A 12039-nucleotide genomic window follows, 5' to 3' on the forward strand; every position below is an offset into this window, starting at 1 on the left:
GCAGCAGTCTACAGCAGAATTCAAACTAATAGTTGGTCCTTTCTAAAATTCATATTAAAATTAATGTGGCTTGGGCGTGAGAATATCAAAAAGATGTCAGTATGTACATTAATTATGGAAAGGCCTTTGAATGTCCTTATCATTAAGTAGAGCTACAGAGTTGTTTGAGTCCTGGGCTAATCAAATCCATTCATGTAAGAAAGTGTTCAGAATTAAATTTCCCACGGTTGGGCCTGCTAATAAAGCTTGTTTCTGGACAGCAACTGAAGATTCAATTGCTTCAGTCCACAGGAAGGTTTTTCAGAAACAGTTAAAATAATAGAGCAATTTGATAGGTTGACATAAGTGGGAATCCATTATGTACAGTAACCACAAATATAAGAAAAGAGCAAACTTGCAAGGTTGTGATTGATGAAGAATCTGCAATAGCATCTAGTACAAGATGGAGAAATACAATATTGGAAATTTCATGGCCAACATATTTTATTTTCTCTAAACAAAATTGCAATGTAGATTTAGATTTAGAAGATTTTGCTAAATGCAGGAAGAAGATACACAAAGTCCTATTTGCATGCTTCCTGCGAGGGTGAAGAAAGGAGATGTACTCAATAAGAACTGAACTGCTAGGGAAAGTAAAATTCTTACAATCTCCTTTAAGAACTTGAGAGAAAAAGAGATTCAGTATAATCTTGTGGCAAATATACTGAAAGTCTTTGTAAGTAGTCCTCATTTGCCACTGCCTTGTTTAGCAACCTTTCATAATTATGATGGTGGTGAAGAAGTAACTTTACAACCAATCCCCATATTTACAACCTTTGCAGGTCTGTAAATCAAAAGAAAGCTGAAGCAAGTTCATAAGCATAGTTGCATTTTCATTTAGTCACTACTTTGCTTAATGATTGAGTTGCCATCCCAGTTGTGATTTCTAAACAAGGACTACCTGTAAAAGTAAATAGAAACTGACTAGGTATCAAAGAGTCTGGTAGCACCTTTTCAGACTAACAGACTTTATGAAGAGGCATAAACTTATAAGCTATACAGTAAGTAAATTACAACTCTATCAGATTCATGGGCCACAGTATCAAACAAAAGTTCAGACACAGGGCTGACAGCCAATGTACAGGTGATTTGTCATAATTGTGATGATTATGGCGTACAGCTCATGAAAACCCCAAATCCATAATCTCAGAAAATTAGAATATTACATGCAATCAATAAAACAAGGAGTGTACATAGAACAATATCGGACCTCTGAAAAGTATAAGCATGCATATGTACTCAGTTTGGGCCCCTTTTATTTTATTTATTTATTTTTATTTTAATTCCATTTATATCCCACCCTTCTCCGAAGACTCAGGGCGGCTTACAAGCTTAGCAGTAGCCTTCATTCTATGTATATGCCTGCTTATTAGGGCTTTCACACACACCCCAAGCGGCATTATTACAAAGTCAGCTTAATTGCCCCTAACAATCTGGGTCCTCATTTTACTTACCTCGGAAGGATGGAAGGCTGAGTCAACCTTGAGCATGGTGGGACTCGAACCTGCACTAATTGCAGGCAGCTGGTGTTACTTAAGGAGGCATTAGCCCACTGCTCCACTGATTACTGCCTCAGTGTGGCGTGGCATGGAAGCTATCAGCCTGTGGCACTACTGAGGTGTTATGGAAGACCAGGATGCTTAAATAGCAGCCTTCAGCTCTTCTGCATTGTTCGGTCTCATGTTTCTCATCTTTCTCTTGGCAATGCCCCATAGATTCTCTATGGGGTTCAGGTCAGGCAAGTTTGCTGGCCAATCAAGCACAGTAATCCCACAGTCATTGAACCAGGTTTTGGTGCTTTGGGCAGTGTGGGCAGGTGCCAAGTCCTGCTGGAAAATGAAGTCAGCATCCCCATAAAGCTCATCTGCGGAAGGAAGCATGAAGTGCTCCAAAATCTCCTGGTAGATGGCTGCGTTGACCCTGGACTTAATGAAGCACAGTGGACCAACACCAGCAGATGACATGGCTCCCCAAATCAACACAGACTGTGGAAACTTCACACTGGACTTCAAGCATCTTGCAGTGTGTGCCTCTCCATTCTTCCTCCAGACTCTGGGTTCTTGGTTTCCAAATGAGATGCAAAAGTTGCTGTCATCAGAAAAGAAGACTTTGGACCACTGAGCAACAGACCAGGTTTGTTTTTCTTTAGCCCAGGTAAGACGCTTCTGACATTGTTTGTTGTTCAGGAGCAGCTTGACAAGAAGAATACGACATTTGAAGCCCATGTCCAGGATCCGTCTGTGTGTGGTGGCTCTTGATGCACTGACTGCAGCCTCAGTCCACTCCTTGTGAAAGTCCCCAACACTTTTGTATGGCCTTTTCCTGACAATCCTCTCCAGGCTGCGGTCATCCCTGCTGCTTGTGCACCTTTTTCTTCCACACTTTTCCCTTCCACATTACTTTCTATTAATGTGCTTTGATACGGCACTTTGGGAACATCCAACTTCTTTTGCAATTACCTTTTGAGGCTTTCCCTCCTTATGGAGGGTGTCAATGATGGTTTTCTGCACAACTGTCAGGTCAGCAGTCTTCCCCATGATTGTGATTCCTACTGAACCAGACTGAGAGACCATTTAAAGGCTCAGGAACCCTTTGCAGGTGTTATGGCTTAATTAGCTGGTTAGAGTGGGACACTTTGAGCCTAGAATATTGCACCTTTTCACAATATTCTAATTTTCTGAGATTGTGGATTTGGGGTTTTCATGAGCTGTACGCCATAATCATCACAATTATGACAAATCAGAGCTTGAACTATCTTGCTTTGCATGTAATGAGTCTATCTCATATATTAGTTTCCCCTTTTAAGTTGCATTACTGAAATAAATGAACTTTTGCATGATATTCTAATTTTTCGAGTTTCAGCTGTAGATGGTCTTTAAATGTTGCTGAACTTTGCTACAACAGTCCAGCTTCTCTTTATTTTCAACGCCTGTCAATACAAAGTGCTTTTCAAAAATGGTTTCATGTACTCTAAACCATCAATCAGAGAGTCGCCTTTATTTTGTTTACTCTGATTAATATAACTTCAGACAGTTTTTCTGGTGTAATGTTGAGATATACAACTGGGTATCATCAGCATATTGGTGGTGCCTGACTCCATACTGACAGATAACCACACCCAGAAGTTTCATGTAGATGGTAAACAGAAGGGGAGGCAGCATGAAACCCTGTGGCACCCCTCAAGTGATGGCCGATGGGCACAGTCTCTCTTCCTCTTCCAATAACTTATTTCAAGCTTCATCTTTTCATATATACAGTAATTTCTTCAAGTAACCGTTTGTGGTCAGGTAATCATTTCCTCTTTAGCTTATTATGATAAAGTAGCATCCTGCAAAATCTAAAATAACATGAGGCAGCATGAAAATAGATTACAGAAGGCTTCAAAATACTGAAGTGCAATCTCACATTTATAAAAAATGAATTGGAAGCATGCATGGAAATAAAAGACGTGGAGGCAGTATTTACATTGTCTCCTAGATAAATAAATCCATAAAAATATTAATGCTTTTTAAAGAGCATTACATTGTTTGGTGCATGCCAAGGGAGATTTCTATTGATGTTGAGGATCCGTGTTTAACTATGCAAGAAAATGAACTAAAGGGCTTTGTATGGCACACATTTTCAATATGGAAATAAGTTATGTGTGTAATAAAGAACTCTGGTGTTTTTATTTATCAAACATTTTAGTTTTTGAATTGAATATCTGGGAGTTCTGTTCTTTCTGCCTGTGCAATTTGTCTAAAATGGGGAAGATACAGCTTATCTAAAATAAATAAAAACATAAAAACAATATTTTTTCAGTATTTTAGTACTTGCTGTTTTCAGTGAAAATAAAGGAAGTGTTGCTCAATTATGTAACATGCCAACTGCATATCGAAGTAACATCAAATGATAACATTAAGTGAGGAAATCCACCTGTTGTCTCCCAGCATCCCTTTTTAGGTCTTCAACTCCCCCCCACCCCCAAGCTTACCCTTTAAGTCTCTGCAAAGTTAAAATTATCCACTTCCCCTTTATCCACCCCAGCAACAATATCTGTTTAAAGGGACAGAAAGTTTGATAATGTCTATTGCATTTTTTCCAATTCTTCCCTGACCATTAAGCAAATTGGCTGGCTGAACTTTTGCTTTGCCAACAAGCACACTGCAGCACTAAGTGTGGTTATGGTTTAAAATTAATGGGGCAAGGAAGAAATAATTATCTTTTTCCACACCTCCATGACAATTGGGAGTAATGCTGAAAGGGAAGTAATATGCATTTAGTTTCAGTCTATTTTCCCAAGATTGGATAAGATTTTCTGCTCCTGAAGTGAAGGTCTGTTTATGTTTCTCTGGGATATTCTCCTTGGAATATATATATATATATATTCCTTTTGGCTATTGCTTTGTTTGGAAACCTAATGTAGTCAGATGTTTATGGCCTAAGAAAGTGAGACTGAATGAATTCTGAATGACTGAAAGAACTCATGAACAAGGCTTAATATTGACAATAAGTAATGCTGAAAGAAATCTTAATAAGTGAATGATTACCCCTCCCTATTTCATATAGAAGAAGGATAGTAAACAACAGCTGTATGATGGTCTTTACCAGATCTGAGTATAAACAGAGCCAGAGGTGCCTGGACATAATTTAGCCTCTGAGTTGGCTGAATTGCTGGTACAGAACCTTTGATAAATTCATCATGGTTTTTTTATGCCTGGCATAATATACCCAAGACTCCAGCTGATGATAGCCTAGATAGAAGCCTAGATAGAAGCCCATAATAACAGAGTTAATTCACTGGAGAATGATTTACTATGCAGAATGGTTTACTATGCAGTCAGCAAGTACTAGAATCCAACAAGCTAACATTCTAGAAAACTAGAATACTGAAATGCTTTAATGTAGAGCTTATCTAGCTGAATGTAAATTCATATTTTTAAGGGCAAGGTGAATGTGAATGAAATGCTCAGCCCTTATAAATGCTCAAAAGCAATCCCAGGAGGGAGACGGGAGAAATCTCCATTTACAGGTACAAACCCTAAAGCAGTTCAGAAAGATTCTCAGTTTAGTAAAATGCCTACCAAGCATACTATGATCATCAAATGACTTATAACAAATGGTTAATTTTTTTTTAAATGAGCCATCTAATTGAGAGATCTGAAGTTGAAAAACATAAAAAATAAACTGGCATAAATCATCTTAAGAAAGACAGGAATAATCAGAATATAGTAACTTGTCACAATACCTCTGAGGTAGAAGGGTGGTCAAAATTTCAGGAAAACATAGCTAGTAGGAGACCAATTAAATAAATTGTTTGACAGATCTTGGTATCTTATTTATTTATTTATTTATTTATTTATTTGTTTGTTTGTTTATTTTTGGGACTTATATGCCGCCCTATCTCCCGAAGGACTTGTTCTGTACCAGCCTGCTACCGGCCCTGCAGAAAAGGCAGGGACAACCCCTCCACAAACGGCAAGAGGCTGGAACTATGCCTGCCAAATTTATAGCTACAAAAACAAACAAGACACGAACCAAGAAACCGGAGCCTTAAGAAACATGAACCATCCGAGCGGTTGCCTTCAGCAAACCAGCCCTCCCAGACATTCCCCTTATATAGAGTTCAGGGCGTGGCTTCTCTCTGCCTCCTTCCGAGAAGCCCCATTGCCTTCCTCTGTCTACTCCTAATTGACTGCCTCCTGCGTCGGGCGTCCTTGAACAGGGCCAGCTGTGGGTCATCTTCATCCACGCTGTCAGGCTCACACAGCTGGGTCTCCGTGGTGACCAAGTGGGAGGAGCCTGGCTGAGGGCTATCATCAGCAAGATCTTCAACCCCCTCAGCAAGGTCTTCAACACCCCTCTCCTCCTCTGAGTCGTCCGACCCAACTGCCGAACCCACAGGCTGACCCTGAATCACAACAGGACTCAGGGCGGCTAACAACAATAAAACACAATAATACAAATGTTAAAAAAGATTAAACTAACAAGCCCCAATGATAAAAAGATAAAATATTAAAAATATTCTATTTAAAAATCCCTATCGTCAGTCCAGGTCAGCCTGATGAAAGAGAAATGTTTTAAGGCCGCGACGAAAAGACCAGAGATCCGGGGCCATCCGGAGCTCAAGGGGAAGTTGATTCCTCAGGGCCGGCACTCCCACAGAGAAGGCCCTCTCCCTGGGGGTCGCCAGGCGATATTGTCTAGCCGACGGCACCCTGAGGAGGCCCTCCCTGTGTGAGCAGGCGATGGGAGGTCGTTCCTGGCAGCAGACGGTCCTGCAAATATCCCGGGCCTAAGCCATGTAGGGCTTTATAGGTAAGAACCAGCACCTTAAATCTCACCCGGAGGACAACCGGTAACCAATGTAGCTCACGCAGGAGGGGTGTAATATGGGAGTATCGGGATGCTCCCATCACAACCCGCGTGGCCGCATTCTGCACCAGCTGGAGCCTCCGGGTGGTCTTCAAGGGCAGCCCCAAGTAGAGAGCATTGCAGTAATCTATACGGGAGGTACCGAGTGCATGAGTGACTGTACGTAGAGCATCTCGGTCCAGATAGGGGCGCAACTGGCGCACCAGGCGAACCTGGGCAAATGCCCCCCTGGCCACAACTCCTATATGATCTTCAAAACTGAGTCGTGTATCCAGGAGGACGCCTAAGTTGTGCGCCCTATCAACGGGAGGTAACACCTCTCCTCCCATAACCAAAGATAGAACCTCTTGGATTAAACGAGATGCTGGTACGTAGAGCCACTCAGTCTTGGCCAGGTTGAGCTGGAGCCTGTTCTTCCCCATCCAGATTCGTACCGCTTCCAGGCAACGGGACATCACGTCGAGGGCATCACTGGGTCAGTTCGGGGTGGAGATGAAAAGCTGGGTATCATCAGCATATTGATGATACCTCACCCCGAAACCACGGATGATCTCACCCAGTGGCTTCATATAGATGTTGAACAGGAGGGGAGAGAGGATCGACCCCTGGGGCACCCCACAACTAAGGGGCCTCAGGGTTGACCTCTGCCCTCCTGCCAACACCGTCTGCAAACAGCCCGAGAAGTAGGATGAGAACCACCGTAAAACAGTGCCTCCCACTCCCAACCCCCTAAGACGTCGCAGTAAGATACCATGGTCGATGGTATCAAAAGCCGCTGAGAGATCTAATAGGACCAGGACAGAGGAATAACCCCTATCCCGGGCCCGCCAGAGATCATCCACCAGCGCGACCAATGCCATCTCCGTGCTGTACCCGGGCCTGAAACCCTATTGGTACGGATCCAGATACTCAGTTTCCTCCAGGACCAAAGGGAACTGCCGTGCCACCATGCTCTCAACAACCTTCGCAAGAAAGCGAAGGTTGGAGACAGGACGAAAATTATTTAAAATAGCTGGATCCAAGGCAGGTTTCTTGAGGAGGGGCCTCACCTCCGCCTCCTTCAAGGTGGCAGAGAAGCACCCCTCACTCAAGGAAGCATTAATAACTGCCAGGAGCCAGCCTCGTGTCACCTCCCGAGCTGCATAAACCAGCCAGGAGGGGCACGGGTCCAACAAACACGTGGCGGCACTTAATCTCCCCATGATCCTGTCCACTTCATCCGGAGTCACAGGATCAAACTCCTCCCAAATATTATCGGCCAAACCCATCGCTTCCCCCTCATCAGATACTGTCCAGTCAGAGTCCAGACCAGCCCGAATCTGAGCGATTTTATCCAGCAGATGCTGACTAAACTCCTCGGCCCGTCCCCGTCTTAAACTGGCATGTATAAATAAATATAGAAGTGTGTTCCATTTCAAAAGAGACACAAGCCACATTTCTTAGATTGTCTCCAACCTGCATTTCAGTCTAATATTACAAAACAATATACAGTAAGGAGATAGAATGCCTATACTGCAACTGTACCTACCTGAGCAGTTTTCTTGATCTGCAACATTGGGACGATATTTAAACAATTCTCTTGTTATTCTTTTTACTAGCAACATTTCTGGAAGATTAAAGACACTCTTGGATCTGCAGAATATTGGAAGGGGTTAAGTATGTCCAAAATAACTACAGAACTTTTGTTGGAAAGAGCAGTGCCCAAATCTACAAGGCTACGAAAGATCAAAACGCTGAAGTAAGTGCATGTATGTATGTGTGCACAAAACTCCACAAATCTTACTAAGAAAAAGAAAATCCATACCGTATTACTCCTAGTCCCTCGTTTTTCTCAATCTTCACAGCAAATTCAGTTGTGATTTTGCCCTCTTTCTTTTTTCTCCCCAAAACTACAGTTACAAAGTGCATAGAATTAACCTAAATCGCAAGTACAATATTGAACATAATATTATGATTTAAGTTTGTTGTTTAATATTAATCTTTGTATGCCACCCGGAATCATTGTTGTGAGATCGGCTGCCATATAAATTATTTAAATAAATAGCAGTACCAACAGCATGACAATTTTCAATTTGAAGTTGATACTATTACTCTGTAATAGAGTTTTATTCAACAACAGCTTTGCTGAATCTAACCATCCATTCCTCCGTCTTTTCCCAGAATAATTAGTTTTTTTTTAAAAGGAAATTTGGTTCCTGCTCCTATTCCTGAAATTACTCTGAAAATTACTCTGAAGGCAGGACAAGAAGCAATGAATGGAAACTAATCTGGGAGAGAAGCAACTTAGAACTAAGGAGAAATTTCCTGACAGTGAGAACAATTAATCAGTGGAACAACCTGCCTTCAGAAGTTGTGAATGCTCCAACACTGGAAGTTTTTAAGAAGAGATTAGATAGCCATTTGTCTGAAATGGTATAGGGCAGGGGTGTTAAACCGGTTGCATCATATGGAGGCCGTGCCCACCCCAGCTCCGGCACTGCAAAAAAAGTTGCAATACGACATGTCATGTGACACAGCGAGTTTGACATCTGTGGTATAGGGTTTCCTGCCTGAGCAGGGGGTTGGACTGGAAGACCTCTAAGGTCCCTTCCAACTCTTTTTCAACAACAACAACAACAAAGCCCTCTAACTAAAGAAATAAAAGAATTGAAACAAAGAATAACTGAGCATCTAGAACAGCACAAAAACAACAGAATAAGGCTGCCTGCATTGAAGCTTGTTCCAAAGATGCACATACTGCAAAATCAAGTATAAGCACCAATTCACTGCAAGAAACAAACCAACTAATGTACAGCATAGCTGCAGTTATAACCAGGGCTTTTTTTGCAAAAAAAAAGCTCTATTGGCTTTAGGAGTAGGCAATCTTGGCTCTTTTTTTATGACTCATGGACTTCAACTCCCAGAAATCCTAAGCCAGCCACGCTGAGGGGTAAGAGAGAGGTTTCCAAGCTGAGCCATGCTGGCTCAGGAATTCTGGGAGCTGAAGTCCTTGAGTCGTAAAAGAGCCAAGGTTGCCTACCCTGCACTAGAGGAGGACGTTAAAATTATTTACAAGGTTACTTCTTTAGGAACTAAACTTTTAGAATCTAAAACAGCTAATTCAAAAAAACCAACAGGAAAGAACCTCACATTTTTCATCTGCTTCTGTCTTTTGGAAGGTAAAATTAGATAACAAAATAATCTATTTCCTTTGTTAACATCTCTGCAATGAACATTTTTCTCAATGTAATATGTCTAATTTAGCTGATGCTAGAAAAGAAATAGTATCTTTTGTACACTCTTGAAAACTATTTTGAATTTATAACCATCTATTACAACTAAACCACTTTAAATTAAACAATTCTTAAGAATGAAATATTCTTAATTTGGACTTTACTTTTACTGTTTGCACTGTTGTATGTTTTGAAAAATAGATTATTTAGAATCTAGTTATGTTGCACCAGTCTTTAAATAATTAACCTAGTATATACATAACAATATATGATGTTTTCCATGGTGAGCTTAACATCAGTAACAACATTTATTAAAAAGGCTAAAATAATTTCTGGTGGTATTATCTGTACATTAAAATTTTGTTTAGTCACAATCTTTCACTTTTCACATTCTGGACAAGCAGTGGTCATGTATCCTAGCAAAAGATGTTACATATGTGTAGTCAGTAGTATATGCCTTTTTAAAAATATCAAACATGCAAAGAAACAAAAATAAGTCCAAAATATCTGTATTACATCCAGAAATGCCAACATTGCAACCAATATTTCTCATCCATAACAATGGCACCCTAAGGATACCTGCATACATGCAAATGCTTCTCTGGGATCAGTAACGCAGCAGGGATTGCTTTTTCCTTCCAGTAACAGATTGCTGGGAAATACCAAACATGGCCTTGAGAATTCCAGTGTTTGTTACAAATTTTTCTGAATGTGGTTTGAAAGAGGCTGTTTGGCGCCGGAGACCACTGCCACGAGGAACACAGCTCTGGGTCAGGGTTCGGAGCAGCTCCGGGTGGGGGCTCAGCACGGGCCGCGGCGTTGCAATTGCGGGGAGGGGAATCCCCACGGCGGCTGTGGGGAGGGGAATCCCCACGGCATGTGGCTCCGAGCCGCAGGGGCGGGGGTGCAAACGATGGGCGGCGACACTGTAGTAAGACACCGACATTGCTCCCAGTGAGAGCACCTATGAGTTCCAGCACCTTTTTTTTTTTTTTAGAAAAAAAGCACTGGTTATAACTGAATACCTGGAATGCAAAATCAACAAAGAAGAAAAACAAACAAACAGTGCACCACAAAAATGGAAGGTTAGACTAGAAAATAAGATCAGCAAGTTAAGATCACATGCAAGCAAGCTAGAACAGATGAAAGAAAAGAAGCTGAAGAACAAGAAGACCAAAGAAAACCTAATCAAGAAATACCACTTAGAAACAAGGAAGCTCAAGGAAGCATTGGAAATAATAAAGCAGCAAATAACAGCTATAGTCAGGAAAATCAGTAGATACAAAGCTCGAATTGCAAATTATAGGCAGAGTCTCCAATTTCAACCCAATCAGAAATGTTTCTACCAATCCATCAATGGAGAAACTGCAATGAATCAGTCAGTACCTGACAAGGAAGAAACAGTGCAGTTCTGGAAGCAGATATGGGATAACCCAAAGAAACATAACAAGGATGCGGCTTGGTTAAAAGAGGTGGATGCAAATAAAACAGAAGTTGAAATGAAAGAACTAGTAATAACAACAAAAATGGTAGAAAAAAAGAGCAAGGAAGATCAAAAATTGGTCAGCATCAGGTGAAGATGAACTACATGGGTTTTGGTTGAAACATCTAACTGTTATATACGCACTCATTGCCAAGCAGTTCAACAATGTACTACAAGGAGGAGAAATTGAAAAGTGGCTTCTTGTTAGCTGCGAAGTCATGTCCAACCCATCGCAACCCTATGGACAATGTTCCTCCAGGCCTTCCTGTCCTCTACCATCTTCTGGAGTCCATTTAAGCTCACGCCTACTGCTTCAGTGACTCCATCCAGCCATCTCATTTTCTGTCGTCCCCTTCTTCTCTTGCCCTCAATATTTCCCAGCATTAGGCTCTTCTCCAGTGAGTCCTTCCTTCTCATTAAGTGGCCAAAGTATTTGAGTTTCAACTTCAGGATCTGGCCTTCTAAAGAGCAGTCAGGGTTGATCTCCTCTAGGACTGACTGGTTTGATCGCCTTGCAGTCCAAGGAACTCACAGGAGTCTTCTCCAGCACCATAGCTCAAAGGCCTCAATTCTTTGGCGCTCGGCCTTTCTTATGGTCCAACTTTCACTGTCATACATTGCAACTGGGAGGACCATAGCCTTGACTATATGCACTTTTGTTCACAGGGTGATGTCTCTGCTTTTTAGTGTGCTGTCTAGATTTATCATGGCTTTCCTCCCGAGGAGCAAGCGTCTTTTAATTTCTTGGCTACAGTCCCCATCTGCAGTGATCTTAGAGCCCAGGAAAATAAAATCTGTCACTACCTCCATTTCTTCTCCATCTATTTGCCAGGAATTGAGAGGGCCGGATGCCGTGATCTTAGTTTTCTTAATGTTTAGTTTCAACCCAGGTTTTGCACTCTCCTTCTTCACCTGCAACAAGAGGCTCTTTAGTTCTTCTTCACTTTCTGC

The 12039-nt window shown here is 41.6% G+C and overlaps 1 protein-coding gene across 3 annotated transcripts in view; it reads left to right on the forward strand.

The window, feature by feature from the left end:
- Positions 1-12039, forward strand: part of LRWD1 (leucine rich repeats and WD repeat domain containing 1) — a 57208-nt gene that overhangs the window by 19351 nt on the left and 25818 nt on the right. For 2 of the 3 annotated variants that reach the window (XM_081313474.1, XM_081313475.1), the window contains one exon: positions 7992-8131. In XM_081313474.1, coding sequence (XP_081169600.1) covers positions 8052-8131 — 80 coding nt within the window. In that variant the 5' untranslated portion in view covers positions 7992-8051. Of the gene's footprint in view, positions 1-4963; positions 5051-7991; positions 8132-12039 lie in introns of those variants that run through there. The other variant, XM_081313473.1, reaches the window with a different exon arrangement.

The sequence above is a fragment of the Vipera berus genome, assembly GCF_964194415.1.
Source record: "Vipera berus genome assembly, chromosome: 1".
NCBI lineage: Eukaryota > Metazoa > Chordata > Lepidosauria > Squamata > Viperidae > Vipera > Vipera berus.